Source organism: Dendrobium catenatum, unplaced genomic scaffold (genome assembly GCF_001605985.2).
Source record: "Dendrobium catenatum unplaced genomic scaffold, ASM160598v2 fragScaff_scaffold_1575, whole genome shotgun sequence".
NCBI classification, from domain to species: Eukaryota; Viridiplantae; Streptophyta; class Magnoliopsida; order Asparagales; family Orchidaceae; genus Dendrobium; species Dendrobium catenatum.
The window spans coordinates 131,259-157,933 of NW_021320037.1; the positions used below are offsets into that span (position 1 = coordinate 131,259).

The 26,675-nt window shown below is 33.9% G+C and overlaps 1 protein-coding gene across 1 annotated transcript in view; it reads right to left on the reverse strand.

Annotated features, from left to right (window-relative positions):
- The window catches only part of LOC110116467 (transmembrane protein 147), a 51,869-nt gene that overhangs the window by 24,185 nt on the left and 1,009 nt on the right, over positions 1 to 26,675 (reverse strand). The window contains exons 2-5 of the mRNA XM_020850032.2: positions 16,582 to 16,651; positions 10,997 to 11,056; positions 4,354 to 4,468; positions 1,661 to 1,776 (exon numbers count right to left, since the gene is read on the reverse strand). Coding sequence (XP_020705691.1) covers positions 1,661 to 1,776; positions 4,354 to 4,468; positions 10,997 to 11,056; positions 16,582 to 16,651 — 361 coding nt within the window. The remainder of the gene's footprint in view (positions 1 to 1,660; positions 1,777 to 4,353; positions 4,469 to 10,996; positions 11,057 to 16,581; positions 16,652 to 26,675) is intronic.

A 26,675-nucleotide genomic window follows, 5' to 3' on the forward strand; every position in this document is an offset into this window, starting at 1 on the left:
GTGGCTAACAGGAGGAATGAGAAATTGGCCCCGAGGTATTTCGGGCCCTATGAGATCTTGGGGAAGATTGGAGCAGTGGCATATCGTCTGAAATTACCATCCTCCGCTACCATACACCCGGTGTTTCACGTGTCACAGCTGAGGAGAGCACTTGGAGAGCATGCAGCTAGTGTGGAATTGCCAGCATCACTGACAGAGGATTTGGAAGTGGTTATGGAACCCGTGGAGCTAGAAGGGGTAAGGCGGGATAAAAAAGGAAACAAAGAGGTGTTGATCAAATGGAAGGATCTCCCCGACTACAAGGCCACTTGGGAGCCCTATGAGATGATGAAACAGCAGTTTCCGTACTTTCACCTTGAGGACAAGGTGAATCTTTGGGAGGGAAGTAATGTTATGCTTGGACCGGTCCCAGCTGGACCAGTCCGGTTCTACACCCGGCGGTCCAAAGCCGGGCGGAACCCAGTCGCAGAAACGGCGGAAGAGAGAGCGGGCTAGGCGGGGTTGGAGCGTTTCATTGGAGGGAATTTTTGAATGAGTATCTTTCCTTTTGCTTTAATTAGGGAGTTATGAGAGAATTAGGGGGTATCTTGAATTTGACTTTTCTCTTTGAGATCTAGGGTTTGTTTTGGGCTCTTGGCGTTGCCGGAGATAGTGGAGAGTTTTTCCTTCCTCTCGAATTGAAGGAAAATTGTATCTTACTTGTTGTTTGCACCTACTAGTGGAATACAAGTGTTTGCAATTGTTCTCCTACATTTTCTCTCACGTTTCTCTCAGATTTTCCATTGTTTGGGCTGATTTCCTGCTGTGGACAGCAGTGTTCTTTGTTTGATACTTGATTTGGGTTAGGTTTGCTTGTGAATACTAGCATTTCCTATCAGTTTGTTTGGTAATCAGCAAAGGCTTATACAAGCTCTTTCCCTTTGTAAGCAGGAGCATTGTAGAGAATTAGAAGAGAAGTTACTTATTGTCATGTACGAGCAGTAAGCTGCCGACCCAAGATAAACTACACATTCACTAGTCGGTGTGGCAACAACCAAAATGTCTTTTTCACATAAAATGATAGTGGTCTTCCAACATGCACAAAAATGTTAATTTTAATTAATTACTATCATTTCTAGTAAAACATACTTTTAATCATAAAATTACTCGAGCTTTGTCTTCAAGCAGAGAGGATAACAAGCAGCAAATATAAGCCAAACTATAAACAAAAAATTACCAATAAAACCTTAATTCTATGCAAAATCAGAGTTATCTGAAGAGTCTTTAAAAAAAAATTTTTTTTTGAGGGATTTACTTATATACCATAAAATTCGTATGCATTTACATAACACTTAATTTCTATATTTATTCATATAACACAAATTTTTAAATCACATAAAAAACGCCACTAATATTCATTTTTTCTAAAGTGAAATACACCTTTTCATGTATATATTTTCATGTGTTTGAGACACTAAAGTATTATACCAGTAAATATAAAAGTTTAGGCATTGGATATATAAAATATAAGAATTTTGTGATATGTATGTAAATCCCCCAAAACACTTTAAAGTATCAGCATGCTTCTCAATTTCAAAAGGAAATTTATATTTTGGTTTGCTAACATCTTGGCTATTGAACAATGTGTATGATGAAGTTCAAGGTCAAACAAAATGCATACCAGATTTGCATTGGCTTCAAGGCCTTGGAATATGTATTCCCATGTAAATTCTAAGCCTCTAGCACCAATCCAAAGAGGTGCCAGCCTATATAGAACTGAATCAGCAAAAGCCCACCCTGCAATGATCAAAAAAAGGTTGCTATCAGCATGGGTTCCCATGAAGATCCTACTCTTAAGAAGTAAAAAGTTCAAGTTGCTTTCTTATTTTGACTATCCACCATTCTGAACAAGACATTTAAAATTACAACATATCCTCAAAAAATTGAAGTGCACTTAATTCAAACCCCTACTGCAATTTTCATGGTTACATCAAGGTATAAGAATATCACTTAGGTTCTAAGAAAACCACATGACGCAAACAATACTGAAAAATAGCCACGTTAATTTATTATTTAATGAAGATGATTCCCTTGTCCCAATTAAGTCTGTAGATAATCAAGTTCGAGCGGACTGATGAGTGCGAGCAGAGCTTCAACTTCTTGAAGTAGCACTCAATGGCAACAGTAATACTCACCTTGGCAAAAGGAACAAAAGGATTCCAATATCTACAATGATGTATTGCTACAAAGAGTCAAACACGTCCTTACGCATTTCAATTGAGTTATTGTCTACCCAAAAACTCACAAAAGTACAGAAATTTAAAGACACATTTCTAGCTGGCCAAATTGTTTAAGGATGTCATAGAATTCATAAGAGCATGCTCAAATAGTGAAAGTTGAACATTAAAAAAAAAAAAAAGAGAAGCATAGCAATAGGCTTTTCTCAATGTGAAAGTGGGAGAAAATAACAATGAACATGAGACAAAATTGACAAAGTTGCCACAATATCATTATAATATGAGTAATTGTCGATCGAGTCACTAAGAGTGCTCATTTGTTGTCTATCTAACATACCCAAAGAGTGGATTGACACACAGTTGTACGTAAATAGCATCATCCTTAGTCACTTCCTACCAAGACAATCATCTTGAATCAAGTTAGGAGGTTCACCTCACAATTATCAAGGTGACAATGGGAACCTCACTTGGCTTCATCACACCCCAAAATGGACGAACAATCTGAATGAACGATACAAGCCCTAAAGGACCTAGTTAGATTGTGTATTCAATTTTGGCGAAAGGTGGAAACAACACATACCACTGATCAAGTTCATATAAACCAGCCATCAAGTCAACATCCGTATATCTATACAACGCTTTGTACTAAAAAAATTGTTGATCTCTTATATGTTGGACCAACCTAAGAGAATGAGCCATCCTTAGATAGTAATCGGCTGACAAGACAATGGAAATGATTAAGGCATTTTGATAATGACTTCAAGGAGCGCAAGAATGACAATGAAAATACCATGGATTTGAATGATTTAACCATCTAAAGTTGAAGACTATGCTTCTCAGAGTCAGCCACATGAAGGAAATCAAGTGATTTGGCCATGTTGGAAATTTTGAGATTTCTCATGCAGCACAAGTTGCCTATGAGCTCGCTTTACTTCCTCAATTAGTTGGAGTGCACATAATCTTTCAGGTTTTAATGCACAGGCTTTACATTGTCAGCACAACACACATTATCTAACTCAACCCTAATGAGATGCAGATTCAACTAACATGAGTTATAAAAAGCTGTCGAACAAGATATTGGCCCACCAAGACAGATAACTCAAGATGTTATTAACGGTCAAAGCATTATAGTGAAATTAAATAAAGCCAGAAGTTACATGGGAGATTAAGACAAACGTGAAGAATCGATAACCCCATCCATTCAAGATCCTAGATATGAACATGGAAGAAATTTCCTAATGCTAAAATGACAGGATTACTGAATTTTTTAATATAGATGTGCATGGCCAACTTCCTTGGGTCTGTCCAGACATGTTTGTTGATTGATGACAAACCTAATTCAGTATGACCAGACTTGTTCATTACTTGCATGAAATCCTACCATTGTCTAACATTTAGCTTTCTTATGGTTCTATTAATTAAGAGTCCAATATTTTCCTTTCACTTTATCTCACCATATTATTTTTGCCTCCGGATGATTGGTGGAATATGGGTGGACCAGATGGAGATGAATGGGAGATCCATTAGACCTAGTCACTCAGATATAAATATTTAGTGGTTTGTCTTTTCAAGCAAAGGATCATGAATTGTAAATTTTTTTATGAATTGTCAATGAAGAACCCTGCTGGTCTTAGACATTAATTTATGAAATATTTCCTTCCTTTGATTGAAATGAGTATATTTTTTTTATTTGAATTTTCTAACATCTCTCTTGTTTTAATGGCCAACCAACTGTCTTGTAACTGTGTATTTCTACCCCAACAGAACCAAGGGCAATTCAACTTGGCAATCAATCTGGATCGGCCTCATTTTCGTCACAATAAAGTTCATGGTGACTAGAATAGTAAAATCAAATTTATAATCATTTAAAATCAAATTTATATGAATAATAGAACAAAAAAAGAATTATAATTTGACAGCTAAAAAAGGTGTCAAGAAGATTGGGAATAATTGAACAGCCTGAAGCTCAGACAGAGCTTAAGACCGTCCAAAATTCTAAACCCTGCCAGCCACACGCAATGGAGTCCACTGTAAACAGACAATTAGAAACCAAACTGGAATGCAAGTTATATGGGATTAAAAGAATGTACTTTTAATCAGGTAATAACTAAAATAATGGATAATATCCCATCCATACCTAGTCCAACAGCTTGGAATTTATGCGTTTGAGAGATGTTCCTATGAGTCAATTGAGTCAATGCAAAATAAATCCCAGCAATGTCTATGAAGCCAATAAGTGTCCGCATCAGTTCCTGTTATTCATACCAGGCAATAAATTTGAAGCCTGACCAACTAGGACAGCAGTAACAAATAAAAATGATGTACAAAAATATTTTAAAAGCGCCAATGAAGCTTGATAAGAAGGATTAGCATTTTATCAATTAAAAATCTGGAGGCGAAAGTAGCGAAAAATAAAATGCTGCAGAAAAGATTTCAAAAGACCAATGAAGCTCAATTAAGTAGGATTAACATTGTAGTCAATTAAAATAAGGCAGCTAATAAACTTAATAAATCTATCAACAATAGTTTACTGATCTACACAGCAGATAAACCAACCATTTAGGGAGTTGACTAAAAGTTTAACAAAATAATCAAAGCCATGAACATCTCAAGGAATGAGGATATACATAGGAGATTTCAATGTCCTTTTGCTCAATATTATTTAGATAAAAATGTTATCCAAATAAATGCGCTATCAAATGCACTCTATCTGCTTAAGTATTATATTGCTTAAATGATGCATGCCATCCAAAAGATTCAATAATGATTCTAGCTTTTCCTTTTTATTTCTCAAATCTGAGTTTTTATGATTAAGACAATATAGACACCATCCAATCTAGGTGCTATCTAGATTCTTTTGTTCTGGACATTCAATTTACCAGTCCAGAAGATTTTAACAAGTCAATCACCCTCTAATCTTATATAGCTGATGCTATCAAATATTCTGTACTTTTATTTTTTATTAAACATTAGTATGTTTTATTTTATATTCTTTTCTTTTTTAGATATCCAATGATGGGAAAGCATCCAATGATCATGGTAGGTAGTGATTGGGGCTTGGTAGACCTTTGGTTTGCTGGCTCGATTGGTCCTTGGCTGCTGCTGGTTCACGGGTTGGCTTATGGTCCACGGTTTTGGAGTCTATGGTGATGTGTGGAGGAGGTTGATTCATTGGAGTTGAGCTCATTTTCTTAGTTGCTAGCTCATTATTGATGAGCTGAAGTTTAGTAGCTCATTAATGTTCTAAGGTAAGCTCATAAGTTGGATTCATTACTGGAGTGGTCTTGTCCCTTCTCCTCCCCTTTTCTTCTTTAATATTTATCTTTGTCCCATGGAATTCCGTGGCTGTTTTGGGCTTCCTGTGCTGGTTGTTTTCCGTTCCATGGCTCCTTGGTTTCCCCGTTGGCTGCTGTTTTCCGTGCTGGGTGGCCTTTCCGTGTCTTTTGGCGCCTCGGTTCTGTGATGCCTCTTCGGTTCCGTGGCTGCCTCTTCGGTCCCTGGCTGGGCTGTTTCCCGTAAAATGATGAGGGGATTTCTGTGGTTTGTGCTGCTTGGATTCCTGTGGGAATTCAATAAAGTGGCTGTTTGGTTTCTCCTCTATTGCCTATAAATGGGAGATGTTTTGAGAAGGAAAGGTAGTTGATTATTGAGAGCAAATTTGCTATAAACCTGCGGGTTATTGGAAAAGCTTGCGAGCTTGTTCCATTCTCCTTCTCATCTCCTCAAAGAAAGACTTGCGAGTACTTTCCACCCTTCGTCTTGGCTTCTAACCTCTTTCGTCTCTCCGCAAGTTCCACTCCATATGTATCCTCTTCTTGAGCTTTGGTGGTGTTTGTTGGTTGATTTGGGAGCATTTGCAGGTCGAGACAATAGGACTATCTTGCAGTGGTGGACCATCGGTTTGCTAGCCCTAAAGCATTAATTTTACTTAACCTACATTTCGATGCATGTGAGGAGCCCGCTCTGACGGTTGTCTGAGGATAGCGTTGTTTTTATTTTCTTTGTTTCTTTGAATTCTCTTCTAGCTTTCTTCGTCGGATTTTGGATGTTATAGATGATTGCTACTATTTGAATCAAGTTTGGTTTAGTTCTGCCCATTGTTCTCTTTGTTTTTGGCTTTTCTAACTAGTTTGCTTACATCAATAGCTGCATATCTTCATAACCATGAACCAAGTAAACCCCTAACCAGAATTCAAGTTTTTGGCCTTGTATCTTAATTCTTATCAGATATTAATAGGAACCAACAGTCATCTTTTAGACTCCCTGTTTTGATCTTGTCGTAACTAAAATGATGTGTTCCCTTAATGCAACATGAGAAGTTTCTGAAAGAACACTTAAAAATCCATAAAATCAACAAGAAAATTAAATTGAATTCAAAACAAAATCCATCATTGTTTATGCCACTGTTACCAATCCTGTCTTGAAGAAAAATTAGCAGATTTGCAAAAATACTTCAGCAGCCTAGCATACATCACAGATTAAATTCAAATCAACCATAAATTCAAAATTAGTTTGCCACTTCTCTAAGAAGATTTTCAACATAAGCGGAGATCAAATGTAAAATAACAAGTCATATAAAAAGGAATTACTTGGGTGAAACTGCTTATAGATTAAAGACTGAACATTATGAGAGCAAAAAGGCCATCAATACCACAACAAAAAATGGGGATGGTCAAGTAATATTGGAACTATGATTGTCAAAGCTTGATGATGTTGTAAGATCGCCAAAATAAAATGAAGTTAAACTCTTCATAATTGAGGTCATGTTGATGTAACAACTTGAGTTCCATCAAAGTCATATATTCTTATGTTGGAGCACCCTTAAAAGGGGTGATCCTCATGGGAAATTGCATCAGAAAGAAAAGAAAAACTATGGGACATGTGATGCCAATGTGAATAACATCACACTAGTATATGATATCAAAGCAATGCACCCTCTGAAACATGAAAACTTTCTACCATTCAGGACAAATTACTATGCAATGGAAGCGATGTCTTGAACTCATTTGAGACAATACAATATCACGAAAGCCATCTCATGAACTAATAGGGGCCACCTCATGAATTCTGTAAGACTAGTGAATGTTATCAGGTTATTTATAAAGCCGCTGATGAGGACTTCAATAGCTTAACTGGGTGAGATTAATAGATCTCTTAAATATTGTAAACTAGAACTCGACAACATCAAGATGTCTTTGGTGTAATGGCTTGAGTTCCATCAAGACCTTCAAAGTTAAATATGCTCATATTGAAAAACATGAGTGACCTCTCTATACCAAGAAGAAAAATATCAAGAAGAATGAAAGGCCAAAGCGGGAAATATTTCAATGGATAAGACTGCAATTTTGTGAAAGCAAGGGCTACATCTTAAAATTATAGGGGCTAGCTCGAGCTATCATATCTACCTAATGAATGATTATAGGTTCTGTAAGGCCATAGATGAAGATGTTAGTTCCTAACAAGGGGTTGTAAGATCTCTTAAATACAATGTAGTAAAACTTTTAAACATCAAAACATCTCATGATATAATAGCTTGAGTTCAATCAAAACTTCCAAAATTAAGTGCACTAATTCTGGAGCACCTCTAAGATAGGTTACCTTCTTAGAAAGCTGCAAGAGCACAATTGTGAATCATGAGGCCAAAGAGAACAACATATTTATGGACAATAGTTCAAGTTTTGACATATTGCACTAATCAAATCAGGAACGCTAAGGAAAGTGAGAATTGAGAAGCAGAGGAGATAACTATTGAAGCAATAACTATTTGAAAGTTCAATAGTTAGGTCTGTGGGGAGCAAAGAAGAGATAAAACTTACAAAAGTGAGTTTAAGCATGAGTTCATATAATGATCAGCGATGATATTGAATTGGTTCACCTAGGGGTGTCAATGAATCTAGACAAGCTTGATTCTATTAAGTCACAAAATGCTCAAGCTTAAGTAGAGCTCCTATATTGAGCTTTTTGATGGTATATCTTAGCACGTCATATAAACTCACATCTCGAGCTAGACTAGTGAGCTCAAGTTTCTCCCGAATTCGTCAAACTCTTGACAACAAATAAGCAAGAAAGTCACAACATGAGCTCATTAGAGAAAGGATAGACAAAGTCAAGACTAGAGCTCACCAAGGAAGGTCCAATAGCGACAAATTTATAGTGCGAGCTCACTAGAGATGGCATCAACATTGGTAGAGACGTAGAATTTATGGCAAGAGCTCATCGGAAAAAGCATGGATGAGTCCAACAATGAGAACGTCACAATAGGAACTTGTTGGAGAAGGAATAAACAAGGCCATAGGCTATGAAGTTGTAGTGGTACCTCATTAGAGAAAGCATCAATGGAACTAGTGGCACTAAAAAAGAAAAGGAGTTCATGAGACATGTGACCTTCAAAATAGCTTGAGAAACCTCAAGTGAGAGTCACCTATTTAGTTTACTCGAGTTAGTTTGTCGAGCACACAAACCGAGCTTCGTCAAGCTCAAACTTGAGCTAATTTAACAAAGAGCTATAATTTAATATTGAGCTCGCGACTCGATAAGCTCAACTTAAGAGCTCATTAACGAGTCAAATTCAAGTTAATCAAGCTCACTTCCAACCATGTGTTCAAGGGAGTTAGACTTGACTCTAAATAAAAGATTTAGATTTCCACTTGAACCAATTTTAAGCTAAGTTAAAGATGTTTGATGTTAAGCTACATCAGCCAAGCTTAATAATTTTTATTAAATATTTTAAAAATTCTATGTAAAACTATTACATATAAATAATCATATTAAACATTTTTACAATGTCACATAACATTGATATGTACCATAAATGAATATCTATATAAATATTATGTGTTTATTTATATATCAATATGTGTATGCATATTTATGAAGATAAATATATTGAATATTTCATAAATCAAGTTGATTTAAAGTGCTTATTTCAAGTAAGCCTCCTTTGAGCCTAAGTCAATCCATTTTGATTTGATTTGATTAAATTCAAGCAATTTTCTTGTGAGTTTAAAGTTAGTACATAATTATCAATCCTATCACTTGATCATAGAAAGTAGCAACATGTAAGGTAGAAGACCACCCTCACTTCTGACATACCATACATGTCAATGAACTAGTGAATGGAAGTTCTCTATTGGATCTACATAATTGGCAACAAGGATTAGACAGGGATTTTTTTTAAGCATTAAATGGCCTATTCCCATCATGTTGCTATGTAAAATCTCTAGGAACATTGTAAAACATTTTTAATATTCAACCATTCTCAGGCTTTGTGGTTTTCTTAGTTGCCTACTCTAAGATCAATGTAATTCCACATGCCACACTTAAAGGAAGAGACAACAAGATTTATACAACGTATGAAATTTTAAGGTATGCTTTTTAAAACGAAGGAATGAAAATTTATGGCATCCTATATAGCATTTGGGTACTCTATACACATTCCCAATTCATGAAATGGGCATCAAGCACGTGGAACAACACTCAAATGACTTCCATCTGAATTATTATGGCACAACAATTTTGCATGCAACATTTATTTTTTTTAAGGTAGGTACTCTGGGAAAGTTGGGTTTGATTTCTATGAGTTTCTCTTATTCGAGGCTTTCTATTGTAAGCTAGCAGCTGCCCAGGATGACCAGTAGGTTAGAGTAAGGACCTTCATCTTATTAGCACATCCTCTTAGATATCACCTGTAATGATTTACTAGATTTTGTGCGATTCAATCATATTCCCCAAGCTATTCTGGATATTTTTATATTGCCATCTTCCAACTCTTTCAATTACATTCAAGAACTTGATTAATAATATATTAGGTTTCTATGATTGTGTGCATTGAATAACTTTGGCTTATTAGAAATTAAGACTTCTATAAATTAATGGTTTTGTAGACAGTCTGCTGCACATTTAATTTTGAATTCAAAGCTAAACGCATGCTTTTGTACATTTTTTGTTCACGCCATTTCTTATTAGTCAATTCTTTTACTTAAACATTAAATTAGTAAATTTATAACCTTACAAGTTAGTACTTGTTTAGCAGCAAACCAACTGCATGGAGCTCCACCACCAATGCAAGCATGCTGTTTTGGGGTGCAGTTGATGAATGCAACCTTACCCCAGCATTTGCAAAAGATTATTTCTATGGATCAAACAAGGTAAGTCCATATTACATTAAATACAACTGAAAACATTAGCACTTATTTAACATTTTCAATTAGAATTATCAGATATCTCAATCGTGATGCATGAACAGCTTATCTGGTTTATCAGGCATGAGTGAATATATTTTGGTCAACAAACTAGCTAATTTATTCTGAAAACAAGTGCATGCATGGAGGGAATATCAAGCAACTCGTCCCTTCAATGGTATAAGAAGTTTGATTCTTCACGACTCCCAAAGGAATTATTGGGTTATGTTAATTGGATATTCATAAAAAGTAATTTTGCAAAGAGGAGTTTTTTGAAGGATGCTGTAGCAATAAACTTAATGACTTAGGCTTCGTTTGGGACAGCTTTTGCACTTCTTCTTAAAACGGCTTTCTAGTATAAAATTTTATAATTCAAGAAATTTTTGTACTAGAAAGCTGTTTTAGAAAGCAACAAAAAAGCTGTCCTAAACGAAGCCTTATATTATCCACAAAGTAGAGAAAGCACCACGAGACTGAAAGAAGAATTATGCTGACATGCAAGAAATAAATGACCGCATGTAAATTCAAGCAAAGATGAAGCAAAATTTAATCTTTATGAAAAAGAATATTATCAAAGAAATAACTTCAGATAAGAAGTACCTGATATGGATCAAAGGTGTCAGTCTCAGAAACCTTTAGAAAGGTTGCAAGGCAAATAAGCTGCAGGACATTAAATAAAATGGTTAGAAGCAATAAATGATGGGAAAATTATAAATTTTCAAACAATTTGCATATTAATGGAAGGAGGACAATGAAGGACTCTGCCATTTAGTTGTTGATTGCTACAATGTTAACCCTAAGAGCCAATGTGACTCATGTGTAGCTTTTTAATGATTTAATGATAACAATCCTTGTGACTGTATCAACTAACAGTTTGCTAAGTGTTTCTATAGCTAATCCATTACGTAGCCAAACCATGAAGGGGATATGAGAAATTGGAAAATTTTGGAGTTCATTTTAGAAGTTTGATAATTATACAAGAGCAAGAGAACTTAATTTTAAGTAAAGATTTGAATAAATCAATAATTTGAAAAAATAAGAAATTATTATATTTATTTTCTTCATCAAATATGATATAACAAAATTGTAACTTAAATGAAATTTAAAATAGAAAAATAAATGAAATTTAATGTTACATATATTTGAATAAAATATGTAGCCGAAAAAGGATTCATGTAGCTGACCCCACGTAGTGGGACAAAGGCATGATGTTGTTGTTGTTGTTGTATATTTCAATAAAAAATTGAAAGGTTAATAATAAAATTGTAAAAATAAGTTAATAATTCAATCAAATAGTTGCAAACATTAATTTTGAATTAGGTATTAGAATTAAAATAAACATTAATTTAGCTAAATAATAGGATCAAATTAAAGTACAAAGAATTTGAGTGTAATGATGTTTATGATTTAAATGAAATTAAAAAGTTAAATGCTTAATGATAGTGATATTTTCAAAATTAAATATTAAGTTAAGGAGTTCAAAGACAAAACTTGCTAAGCATGATTTATACAATTGAATGAAACTAAACCATTGTAAGCTTATAAAGAGAGATACAAAATTAAATGAGAAATTTTTAGAAGTAAATCAAAATAAATGTCTGATTTATAATCGCATATTTTGATTATAGGTATTAAGTTAAAGAAGATGCCCTTTATGGATAAAGGGGGCCTTTGGTTTGTTGAATATGGATAAAGGGGGCCTTTGGTTTGTTGAATAAGAAATGCAAAGTAAAAAGAATGTAATAAATTTAAAATATTTTAATGTTACTTGGATGAACGTAAAGTAAATGAAGGTAATTACATTTTAATTGGCATTAAGTAAAATGAATGCAGTCAAAAACCCAACGATGGCGATGGCCGATGACCAGCAGTTGTAGAGGGCGACAAGAGGCGGTGACTGATAGTTGCGGCAAGTAGTGGCGGTAGGCGGTGGCGGTGGGCAACAGGGACAACCGTGGTGCCATCAAGTAGCAAGTAGCGAATGATGAGTGTGATGATGACAATGGTAGAAAGTTTATAGTGTATTTGAAAATCAACTAGATCTAATTATTTCCAAATACACCTAAGTTGAACTACAAGATGCATTCCAAATATTTCAAAATTATACTCGGCATTTCTTTTACTTCAAATCAAACACAAATATTTTCAAAAACCCTGTATTTAAAATACTTTACACTCATTTTACTTCAAACTAAACATCTCCTAAGTGAGAAGCAAATCTTCTTAGTAAAGTGAATAATAATGCTTCCATATTCTCATAATTATATTCCTAATCCTAAATTTGAACCATTAATTGTTATGCCACTTTTCATTCACACTTGATGATGTTATTACAAATTTGTCATTGGAAAATATCTAACGTGACTTTCTCTTTTTTCATGCGCAAAATCTTCATATTGTTATGAATATTAGTCAAAATCTATCCTATTTCAACTACTAATGATTACATCCTAAAATATTATGTAAAATGAATAATTGTATGAGGAGATTAGTACAAAGGATATGACAGATATGAATACATGCACATATATGTTGAAAGATGGAATTCACTCATTATGGTACGGGCTAAGAATACTTGTTATGATGTGTAGAATTATTACATTCCCTCACTTCGTCCTTGGGATAGGCTTGACAAAGGTTCTTTAGATGAATATGTCTTAAATGGTACAAAGATAAATAGTGCTATTGTTGCAAGGATGTAGTGACTATAAGATAAGTTAATGCATTCATTTGCTTATGATAAACATGGTTGATAAATGATTATATCTTATTTTATCAATAAACAATCTACCAATGTATTTATACTCATTATTCATAGCAAAACATCGAGTTATAAATTACAGAAAATGATATGCAAGCATATTGTTTCCTTAATTTAGCATTAATATAATTTAGAAATGTAATGAAGCATTGAGTTAAGTGTTTAACTCACCCAAATAATTAATATTCATTTCTAAAAAAGTCATCCTTAATTTAAATGAGTTAAAGAAGAGAAGTAATTTACAATAGAAGAACAACAATGGGAGATACATATTGCAAAAAACATATATATTAATTTGTATTTTGTAAAATTATGTTTGCAGAAAAAACTATGGTGTATCTCATGAATTGAATATAAATAAAATCTTATTGTTTAGTTTATTCTTTTAAGATTGGATGACTATATGTCTGAAAAATATTTAGAATTTTTTTAAAATACATGCGATATAAAAATTAAAAGTTTTTAAAATTTTAGTTTGATCATCTATTCGAGGTATGGCATTCCTAACTCCGGAGCAAGTCATGATAAACTATTATAAATTTATTTAGTTACTAATTATATAAAAATCAGTAAAAAGATATACTATATGCCACTCTTAAAGCTAAGGTGAACCGAGTGCGACTAAGCCACAAAAATGCACGCATTCACACGATAATGAATGAGCAAATGTTGTGCAATGGTCAGTTTTATAGCCGTAAAGGCTTTTGATTATTTTGGAATAACTTTGGGAATATTATTATGAATATTTTAAAACTACTTTTTAAAAAATAAACTTCTTTGCCTATTGTTGCATCCTGGAACGTTCACGACGATAAAGAGATATAGAGCTTAACGTCCAAGCATTGAACAATATCCAGCACACACAAAGAGATAAAGATAGAAGGGTACAGTAATATTAAGCGACACCAAAATTTTTACGTAAAAAACACTGAAAATGAAAAAGAGAAAACCCATGGGGTCTTGCCTAATTGAAATGAATTCACTAGTGTTTGTAGTTGATTATAAAAGAGGCTCTTTCTTGAGGGAAGGCCTTAGCTCAATGTAGCAAATATACATCAAAATCGGCACGTTGCATGGTAGGAGTTGGAAGAATCCAGTGATATGTGAGTTGTTTTCAAGAGAATGTTGGCCTATTTGTTTGTTCAGTAGGACCATAAGCAGGCAATGGAGGTGGGAAGTCAGGTAACCGAAGGAGTTCGGAGGTATCGTAGTCAACAGACGACGATGGTCAGAGGGACATCGTCGATAGGCAACGATGATAGGAGGGACTGTAGTCAACAAGCGTAGGCGGATGGGCGGTGGTCCGGCGAAGATCGGCGGACGGACAGTAGTCCGGTAGTGGACGGCGAAAGTTCGTCAGCACTGGCACTTAGGTAGAACTCAAGGATCTTTGAAGCCTCAGAGCTCTCTCCAATCTCCAGCCAAAGGTCTAGGCTTGCAAAGGACCAAGCCCTCTTTTCATGTAGAAAGGGGGTCGATTTACAGATTTTAAGACTGGCACGCACTGTAAATATGGAGAAGGTTCAAGATAACTTCGGAGTGATCCATTGAACGGCCCATATTGATTCATGTGATCATAGAACGTTCACCAAGCATTTAAGTATCATAATGAAGTCAGAATTAAGTGATCTTAGGCTCGTTGGATTCGTCTTGTAGAGCCGCTCAATTCGACTATAAGCGTGTTATATTTGGATATCATTTGGTCACTCAATTTATGCTTTGAACCTTCCAAATGTGCTTTGGTCCCTTGATTTGGGCCCATTTGGGCTTGGATTGGACTAATTTTGGTGTCGTTGGGTTCATCTTCTTGAGACATTCAATTTGACTGTAAGTTTGCATAAATCAGAGTTTGGATGGCCCAAAATTTAACTTTGAAAGTTTCCAACTTGAATATGCCTCGAGATTCGTGCTTGATCAAGGCAATTTTTGGTGATCTATCACCTATAAATAAGATATTTTTTAAGAAGAAAATTTGCTAGTGAAATCATTTTCAAGAGCACTTTTATTGTTCTATAACTTTGAGAAAAGGTAAGGAAAGAAACTTAGAATCTATCATCAGTCAAGTACCTCTAGGATTTGTATATCTTATTTTACAATGTATATCTGATAATTTTTTGAAAGCGACCGTGTTGTATTTATTAGTTTGTGATTGCTTTAGCTCACTATCAAAGCATTGGAAGGGTTAGATTGGCATATTTAATTTGTGATATATATGTGCCAAGACTTGAAGGACTTGAAAAAACTTTAGATTATAAAGCTTAGATAAATGTGTACATGCCTATAAGAAGTGGCTACTCATGTACTACAACGAAGATTGTCGTGAAGGTTTCTCCACCTACTCATGTTAGATTGGCATTATTTTAAATTTCTACATGATTAAGTTCGTTAGTGATTTGTTACCTGTTTGATGATAATTTATTAGCAAGTTGTTACAATTTGTTGGAAGCTTGTTGGCGACTTGGAAAAGAATTTTTAGTAGCTTGTTGGTAGTTTCTTCTTTCCTTCGTCAATAAATATGAGAATAGAAAGTCATTTAAGATAGTTTATATAACAACAACAAGACTTTATCCCACTGCGGGGTCGGCTACATGAATACTTTTTCTCCATTGTATCCTTTTAAGAATAAAATTCTCATCTAGATCTAATAAAGAAAATTTATTTCTAATATTTTCTAACCAAATTTTTTTAGATCTACCTCTACCTTTCTTAACATAAATAAAATCAAAAGTCTTACTATGAATTTGAGACTTCATCATTTATTCTGACATTTTAATCAATGATGAAACTTGAAGATTTTCATAAGAGATTTATCTTCACATATAGGCATACGGCTTGTTTTCAGGTTATTTTCCTTTCTTTATTTTATTGTCATCTTGCTTCGTCTTGCATTTTTTTTTTGGTTGAAAGTGAGGTGCTAGTCAAATATGTTATAATCCAAATTTATATTGATTGTGTGAAATTTCCATTATGTACAACATTTTTTTCGTATTTAAATTCTTATCGTAAATTCCTAATAAAAAGCCATAAAATTTTCATCAAAATTGGATTTACCGAATTTTTCAAATTCCATCAAAATAGCAATAATTGTCTTAATTAATAGCTTGTGTCCTCTAAATTTTTGGGAATCTCTTGCATTATTTTATGTATCACATGGAACTCTATTAGATACTCTAGAATATAAGATGTTCAGCAAGAAAAATAAAAAAAACAGCAATTTTATGATCAACTAGCACCTGCTCTAGTAGCACAAAATGTATGTGAACTTTCAATTCATCAGTACAGAAATTAATCAACTAGTTGGCCCTAAAGCATTCAAAAGTATCAAGAATTTCTCTTATTTTGAAAAAAGCCTGATAAATATGATGTTCCATTCCATGGTTCAATTGTGCATGGCAAGATATTAGCATAACAAAATCACACTCACCTTCACCAGTGTTGTTACAAGATAAACGACCAAGGCTTTCACTGACGTCCCAATAGTGTCATACTCCGATCTATACAGTAATTCAACTGATCAGGATACATAGTTGAGCGATTGGAAAAGGACAATTCAGATACTAGATGACTTCTAATTCCAAAAATCTTCCTAAAATCAGGAACTCAAATGGGAGCAAACAATGCCATAGGCAAGTTCGATGGAAATTCCGCATAAAGAAAGCATCCGCTGATCCACAACTATAGCGAAGTATTCAGAATGAAACTTGGATAAAATATCATGTTCATTCCTAACATTGCCAGTAAAAATTTAAAAGTTTCATTTCCTCAAATGGAAGTACGTTGCATTTTCAATATAAAAGAAAACACTTCATATATCAAATGTAGCCCTCCATTACTAAATATAAAAAAGAGTGGGCACAATGACAGAAGTTGTGGCAAAAAGAAAGAAAAAATCACAAATATTGTTCCTACTAAAACACCTCAAGTTGAAGAAGACGTATAAAATAATGACAGATCACATGATGATTTGCAACTTCAAGAATTAAATTCAAATGATAAGAGCGAATTAGTAAGTGAAGAGACTTTGGATTCATAGTTGATTAAAAAATAAATGCACTAACTTTATTTTATTTTGTTTATTAGATTTGGTCAAAGGAACTTGATCGATATTGTAGCTCACAAACAGTGCAAATAATGAATATGTGCACACAAAGATCATCCAACAAGAGGCTATTGGTAAGTTAGCAAAAAAAATTTATAAACAACTATGCAATTCAATTTTCCTGATTTCTAATATAACATTTTGTTTGTTAACAAGTTTATACATCCAAATGAAAGAAGGTCGGGTATATGAAGCTTGGAGGATATCATAGGCAATCAAGTTTTTTGTATGAGATTCCATTTAGATACTTCATTAACCGACTTTTTTTTAACAAGGGTTTTAGTGTTTTGTAGCCAATGATACCAAATAAGGATTTTGGAATTTAATATTTTGGTAATAAAAAAATTTGGAGTTTTGTATGAAATTCCATTTAGATTTTGCATATTAGGCACATGCGTAAATCTGATATGTGTGCATGTATGAATTCATATACTTCAATAATTTATTCAGTTATGATTTTGATTAAGGGAGACACTACTCAAATGCAAATGAATATTGATGAGGACATCGTCAGCATTTTCGACACGAGTACCATCAGGAGACGCCGGAGATCGACGACCACGATCATGAGTTTTATTTTGAGTCATTTTATGTAGTAGTTTATTTTATTTTCAGTTTTTTCCGCTTTTGTCCTTATGGGTATTTGGTCGCTATTTTAGCCCAAGGGGCATTTTAGTCTTTTGTTTTCTTTGTCATTTGGAGGTCTATATATGGCCCTTTTCTTATGTAATAGTTAGTTTTTTTATGAATGAAAATTTACCACTTATGTTCTCTTTGTGAGTGCAAACCTCCACGATTTCTTAGTGAGTTCGAAGGAGAAGCTAGATCTCTTTGTGAGTTCTAGGTTTTCTTGTTCTAATAGTTTTTCCTTTCTTTCTCTTGAGCGATTCGTCGTCACGGAGATTCGGTTGAAGCACTTGTGGAAAATTGGATTATTGCTCCTTGGATCCCTCAAAATTCTCCCTAAGATTTTTTTTTTCTCCCTTGCTCCCTACCGCCGGCCCTCCTGGACAGCCCAGGCTGTCGGCCTGCATCCCCTCAACTCGCCGGGCTGCATAGCCCAAACCGCGGCCGGCAACTCCCTCCCCAGCCGCAGCCCAGCCGCCCGCGAGCTCCCTTGCCGCCTGCCCCCCTTAGCCCTCCTTGCAAATTTGAATTTCCCGCCCTTAATGACCTTCCTAATTGAGTCCCTTAAATTAGGGAATTAATTAAGAGGAGTTACAATTGTTTGAAAATTCAAATTCCCTCCCAATTTCTTTAAATTAGAGAGTTACAATGATATAATTAAATCTGAACTTTAAATTTCAGATTTTAATCAATTAATTGTGGTCCCCATCTATTTAATTCCAAACCTCTATCTCTCTCCCATATGGCCGACCTTCCCCTATTGTTTTCTCTCTCTACTTGCCACCTCATCACTACTTAAACACCTCTTTCCTCTCCCTCAGGTTTAATTTCAGTTTTCCATGATTTTAATTTCAAATTTCAAAATCTGAAATTTGAAATCAATTCCTCCCCCTTAATGGTCCCCCCTCTCTCTCCTAATCACCTAATAGCTCACAAATTCAGCCCAAATCTTCTCCCCATTGCCGCCCCTCTCTCCCTTCCTTGGATTAATTTGAAATTCAAATTAAATCCCTCTCCTAACCACTAAAATCTGAATTTTATTTCAAGATTTCCTGCATTTGCCTCTAGCCCCCACCATAGCCATCAAGGAAGTTTCGATAAGACGTTGGATGCTCACTAGTCATCTCATGGACTACCCAGCCACGGCTACCGCTCCAACGGACTACGCTTTTGTGCGCCATTTGTTTCCTAGTGGCATCGCTCGATTGTTCTCAATCTTCCTCCATTAAGTGCCACCAACAAGAGAGTGAGTGAGAGACCCAAGGTGAAAAGTTTTATTTGTTAATTGTGGATTATTGTTTCTCCCCATAGCATTACTCTCTAATTCTATGTTGTCAATTTGATATTGTCCGTTAATCTAGTTATAACCGCATGCCTTACTTAATTTCAACTTGATAATTCTGAAAATCTAACTTGGGTAAGCATTAATTCTATAACTAGCAAAGCTTTAAAATCTTATATAAAATCCCCAAGCATTCTTGTTTCCATGCATCACGTTCACATCAAATATCTAGCGGCTTTCCCCTACCAAGTTATGTATCTTCATACTTTAGTTTTATCTCTTAATGACTGAATAATTAGCCCCTTTCCCCATTACTATAATGCACGGACACGACACGGCGACACGGACACGACACACACGGACACGGGACACGGCTTTTTGAAAATATAGGACACGGGTACGGCGCGGACACGGCAATACATTTTTTATACAGTGTATATATATTAAGTAATATCATATTAAAAATGACAAACAATAATAAATGAATGACATGATAACTTTTCTACTTTAATATAAAAATATTTAGTACAAAATGTCTAGTACAACCACAAAAATGCAAGCAAATAATCACTTACTACAACATCAAGCATTCAAGCTTCAACTACTATGATTAGCTTTAGAGGTTTGCTTTTGGCATTTAATATCATCATCATTGAATATCACTGTTTTCAACTCTGGTTTAACAAGAAAAATATTTGTAATTGTGCAAAAAGAGAGGAGATGAAAATACCTTCACTGCCAAAGAGAAATAAAAATGAGAATATTCAATGAATGGTATTAAATGCAGACGTTGATTTGGTGTTGTGGATAGAAAATAAGAAATTTAGTTTAAATCTCGCCAAAATAAGAAATTATATTTTAAAAAAATTATAAAATATTTAAGATACGCGTGTCCAATTTGTTTTTAATATTTTTTTAATCGGACACGTTTTTGGCGTGTCCGACACGTGTCGGAAGAGTGTCGGACGAGTGTCGTGTCGGACACGGTGTCGGACACTGCACGCCTCTTTGAGGAGAAGTGTCGGTGCATCATAGCCCCATTATGATGATGATTAAAAAACTACAAAGAAATTATGAGGAAGGAAAAACTCTACCAATCAAAAATAGTTTTGCACTTAAACTACCTATTATAAAATATTACATGAGTATAAGAATATGCATTTTATAACATAATAATACGTTGCAAAAAAATATAATGGGTGTATCAAAATAAATAAATTGCCAGTCAGCGCAAACTAATATGACGACTAAGGTACATGAGTCTGTTGCACTAGTTGAAGGCTGTAGAGCAGAAAATGTATAAGTTGTATTAGATACTATAGCCAAAATATCTGCAAATGAAAATGATGATGCAAATAATGGAAATGCTATAATATTTTTATTGCGACTACAATAACTATGATATCTATAACACCAACAACTAGTGTGGAGATTAATAACTATTTAAAGTTATTTCAGAGCTTAAAGCTGCCTATGTTTAAGAGAGGAGTAGATTCCAACAATTGTGGATTAAATTGTCGAGATTAAAAAGATTTTGAATGACAAAAAGTGTCCAAGTGATAAGCCAATATCTTTGGCAATCTTCATAATGGAAGATGAGATAGAGCATTGGTGAAGAAAACAATATTTGGAGAAGTTTAATGATAAAGCTAAGAAGCTGATCATTTAAAGATGAGTTCACGCAAATTTTCAAAATTTGGTTTGTTCCTCCATTAGCAAGATAGACGATGCAAGATTGTTTTGTTAATCTGACCAAATGATTAAAGATAGTGATTTAGTATAAGGTAGAGTTTACATCATTATCAAATATGCTCCACGACTAATTAGTACAGCCAATGAGAAATGCTAAAGATTTTTTAGAGGGTTGAAGGATTAGTTAAAGTATCCTTTGCCTCCATTTTGTATAAAGGATTTTACTGAGTTAGTAGATACTGTAAGCCTATTAACATATGACATGGCAATAGTACAGCAGAAATGGGAATAACATAACAAGAAGAGTCTAATTAACAATACATGAGGTAGTTCAAGAAACAGCAAAGTTTGTTTATGTGCAATAGCAATAATAGGAAAGTCAGTGGTTGACTACAATTTGTGATACATATGGTAACTAATATTCAGGGAAATGCTTGTCTAAATCTAGAAGATGCTATCAATATGAGGAGAAAAGGTATAAAAAGAATAATTGTCATACTTGTCAATGGCACATGACACATCATAAAGTGGAGTTCCCCGTAGAACCATAACACAGCACACGATACAACATGCGCAATTTTAAATATGCAGCACAATATTAAAATATCATAAATAAAAATATATATTAATATGAAATATTATTAAAAAGAAAGATAATTCATCATAATAATAAAAACATCCAAAATTATATTTAAATTCAAGTAGTCAACACCTCAATCATTCAAAATTCAAAATATATAATCATTTTTTCAAGTCTATTTGTTTTGACAAAAATTAAACAAGTCTTCTTAGTAGACATGATCATCATCAACAAATGTAAAAAAAGCCTCATTTTCTTCATTAAGGTCATCTTTTAATTCGCAATCCTCTTCATTTGTTGCAAAAAATACACATCATACAATTATTACCACCTTCATTTACCAATATTACATTTTTTCATGTAGTACACTATTTTGTGATTTAAACTATATTCGACATTCTTTAAATACTTATAAGCAAGAATGTATTCAAACATTTTTACATTCCTTTTAATTTTTTGAATGAAATGGTGAACAACAAATAACACAAATGAGGCATCAACTGATTCGGTGAAATGTAAAAGATATTTCATAAATAACTTATGCCTCTTTTTTAGAAATAAAAGCACATTTATATGTAATAGTGGACTATTAAGTTATTAAATAAATGATAAGATTAATTAATATAAACATAAATATTAATTTAAAAATTAAAATTTAAAAAAATATAATGTGCCACGTGGGTTTTGTGCCATGCACTATTGCTCCTATATGGCACAAATAACACACATCATTTTGAACATATGCGTTGCACCATGCAATGCAAATGACGCCAAGAGTGCGTCACACCACATTGCGCCACGTGTCATGGCACATGCTATTTTGTTCCATTGGCATGTACGGTAATTTCCCAAGGAATATTCAAGGTCATAGAGGGCAAAAATGAGTCCAAGGGCCAAAGCAACCTAGAGGTGGAAAACCTACTTTGAACAAACCAATATTAAAGGATAAGGGAGAATTATATAGAGGCAATGAGCAGTCAGTGCAATCACTGATGTTTGCCTTAACTTCTCAGGAAGTTAAGGAGTTTTTGGAGCTTGTGACAAGTATAATTAGTATTTCAAATAATAGTATCAGGGTACTTTCTTATATTGAAGCTTCATTATATTTCTTATCTAAGCTATTCTTTGGTAAGTTGCATATGCAATGCAACCAGTTTATTTTATTCTTGGTTTTGTATTATATTATTGGTTTTGTATTATATTAGTTGCTAGTGATAACATGTTTACGCTTTATTCTCTATTCATATCATGATAGCTGGTAGAACATTCTTGCCTGATTTGATTTTTACTACCTTATACTGAGTATGATATAACTTTGAGTATGAATTGGCTAGTAAAATATTTAATATTGGAAAAAACGTTAGATTTGACCTACCCAAGTCATTTTACTTTCAATGTGAGAAACAGATAATGTTATTTATTATTAACTTTATCAAGATAAATAAATTAATGAAATTTGGTGAACTGATATTATTGACTAAATTAGAAGCTACTAGGGATGTTAGTGATATAAATACGATTGCTCTAGTGCATAAGTATAATGTTTTCCCAAAGGAACTTTATGGTTTGCTACCAAAAAAAGTGGAGCTTACAATAGATGATCAGGAAGAGCAAGAACTAAATAGTTAATTACTGGAATTGACTGATAAAGGTTTTATTAGACCTAATACATCTTCTTAAGTGCCGTTATTTATTGTTAAAAATAAGGAGAATACTATAAGATTATGTATAGATTAGAAAGAACTAAATAAAATAAATTTTAAGAACAAATATAATCTCCAAAGGATTGATAATTTATTTAATCAATTAGAGAAGCTTTGATATTTTCTAGAATTGTTGTAAGATTTGGTTATCATCTAGTAAGAGTATGCACTACCCAATGTGAATTTCTGGTTATGGCATTTGCATTAACCAATGATAGTATTTATGGATATGATGAATTAAATCTTTAAGCCTTATCTTAATCATTTTGTAATAATATTTATTGATGATGTATTAGTTTATTCCAAAAATGATAATGACCACGCAAATCATTTCAAGATTATTTTGAATTTGCTAAGAGAACATAAATTGTATGCAAAATTTTGTAAGTGTGAGGCTAAAGAGTGTTGCTTTCTTAGGACATATCTTTAGTGATGACTATATAGCAATAGACCCTAAGAAGGTAAGAGAGATGGTTAAATAGCTAAGATCGACCATTGTAATAGAGATTCAAAGTCAATATGAGATTTGTAAAGGGATTTCTGCGATGGCAATGCCTCCATCTAAGCTGACTAGAAAAGAAGATAAATTTAATTGGATTAATAAGTGCGAGCAAAATTTTTAAGAACTTAAGAGGTGAACGACATCTACCCAATGATAATTCCATTAAAAACTAAGGAATATCATATCTATAGTGGTGCATCTTTGAAGGGTCTAGAATGTTTTTAAATCAAAATAGAAATTTAATTACATATGTTTTCAAATAATTGACATCACATAAAATGAATCATCCAACACATGATTTGGAATTAGTTACAATAATGTTTGCTCACAAAATTCGTAAACATCATATCTATAGAGCATGTTGTGGACTATTTGATGTAGGCAAGCTTTGGGCTGCTTGTTGCCTCTTGGGTTGGGCCTTGGCTGCTCTCAGGTTGGGCTTTAGTTGCTTTGGTTTTGAGCTAAAGTCTTGGGACTTCTTGGTTCTAGCTCATAAATGTTTGAGCTGATGTTTTAGCTCATTAATTGGAAGAGTAATTGCACTTGATAGCTCATTAATAGAGTGGTTTATTGCCTCTTTCCTTTCCCTATGTCCCCTTGATTTCCTCCCCTTGGTGCCTCTTTTCCTTCTTATGTCTCCTTGGTTTTCTCTTTGTGCTGTTCCCGTGAACTGGCTGCTGGGTGCTTGTGTGGGCTTTTTGGTTTCTCCCCCTGGCTGCTTTCCCGTGACTTCTCCAGCCCAGTTTTATGTGTTGCCTCTTTGGGTCCCTCCCTGGCTGTGTTCCCGTGGCTTCTCATATCCGTTTCTTGTGCTGATTTTTGGGAATTGTTTTGTGATATATGTTGCCCTTCCTCTTCTCCTTCCTAATGGGATTAAATAAAAGGTTTAAGTGGCTGTTTGGCTGCCCTCTTAAGTCCTATAAATATGTGATGAATAGTGAATAAAAAAAGGAGAGACTTATGGCTGATTTTTGGAACAAAAACCTGAGGGTTTTTCTTCCTTTTTGGAAAAGCTTCTGAGCTTATTCCACTTCTTCCTCTCCTTCTTGGGATAGCTTGCGAGCTATGTATTCCCTTCTCCTTCTTCTAGGATAACTTGCGAGTTATGCCTTCTTCGTCTCGGCTTCTAATCTCCTTCCTCTCTCCGCAAGTTCGACGCCATTTGTATCCTTCTTCTCGACGATTGGCAAAGCTCCTTTAGGTGTCTTTATTTTGTCGTTTGTAAGAGTCGTTTTTCTTTTATAAAAGTTGTAATTTGTCTATTTTGGGGTATTTTATGTAAGTTTATTTTTATCCTAGGAAGTGTCTCTCTTGCTTGCAAAAAATTAGAGTTTTTCTAATTTTTTACTTGCATCACTATTCATAGATTATAAGAGTTTAAAGTACATTTCACTCAGAAAGTGTTGAATTTGTTAAAAAGAAATTGTTAGAATTTATCAAAAATTATGATCTTGATATATAATATCATATTAGAAAGGCGAACGTGGTAAATAACGTATTGAGTAAAAAAATCTAGTGAGTAGGCAAGCTAAATGCTAACTCAAAAGCACAACTACTTAGGAATATGGAGGTGTTACATTTAGAAATAGGGCATAAAATGATCAAGGAACAAGAAATAGACATCAAATTATTGTATACCCTATTCTAGATGAAAGAATTAGGGATAAACAAAAGCCCATAATTAATATCAAATGCTAATTGATAAAGTAAAAGTAGCTAGAAAAAGGATCTAAATATAGATAAACATGTTGTGATCATAAGTAATTTGCATCCCTAGATTCCAAGAGAATCATATTTAATTTGGCATATTCTACATACAGTTCATCGCTCAAGTTATTTGATTCGTCCAAAAAGCATTAAAATGAATAAAGATTTAAAAAAACATTATTTTGATGGCATGGAATAAACAAGAAAGCATCTCCTTAAAGTAATAATATGGTACCATCTCAAATAGCTCATAGTAATAAGCAAGCATTTTTATTTGGGATCCCTTAACTTGATTAGTCCCCTCATAGCTAACTTCAAGTTTAATCCATACCATATGAGTAATGTTTGATATTAAATATGTGGTAAAACTTACTATAAACTACCCTACAGTGAATATGACTTAGAGCCTTGGCATGTACATGTGTCATGTGCTTTTCTTCAGCATTAGCTCATACGTATTGCCTTTCCATCAACCATCCTCATCGGGATCTTATGCCCATTAACTGGCACTTCCATAATTCAATTTTAATGTCACAAATATCAACGAATGAATGATTCTTGCAATAAATATAATGAAAACACTTCTAAGTGGTGGGTAGTTTGCCAAAAGGCACTTACAAAAGTACCATTCATATGAATGATGTGTTGTGGATTCTCTTTATGATCTCAAGCCTATAAGAGAATTAGGATTTGATACCACTTGTTGGTCTCAATGCACACTTAAAAATAAAGTGGGGAGGTGAATTTGATGCTTTCAAAAACTTTTGTGGAGTTAAAAAATATATATCTAAAAGTATAACAAACAAAAAATGTAGTACATAAAATATCAACACTACATAAGTGAATCATAGATGTTATAAAAAGTTATTGCAGTGAGTATAATGTTGCTAATAAAGATCACACCTATATAGGTAAGAACTACATTTGTTAGTACAATATGAGTGATTGCAGTAATATAAATACAGAAATTAAAATATCAACACACAGTTCAAGGTGTGGACAGCAATTATAGTGAGATAGCTAGGGCAATAAAATAAATGTTAGCAAATTATCACACCAAGATGCATGGTGTGGGATAATGTTAGTGTTTGTGAGTTGAATAAGGCAGGTAAGAATATAAACCACACAAGAATGCACACAAGGATTTATGCTGGTTCGATTCTTCAAAAGTCTACATTCATAACCAAAGCTCCCCGTTACAAATTGCACTAACCATCTCCACCAACCGTGAAGGCAAACAAGCTATGCAAGCACACATCCCTAGAAGGCCAGGAGAAAAACAACCCTCTTTCCTGACCTTAATACCAACCTTAAAAGTGATCATTT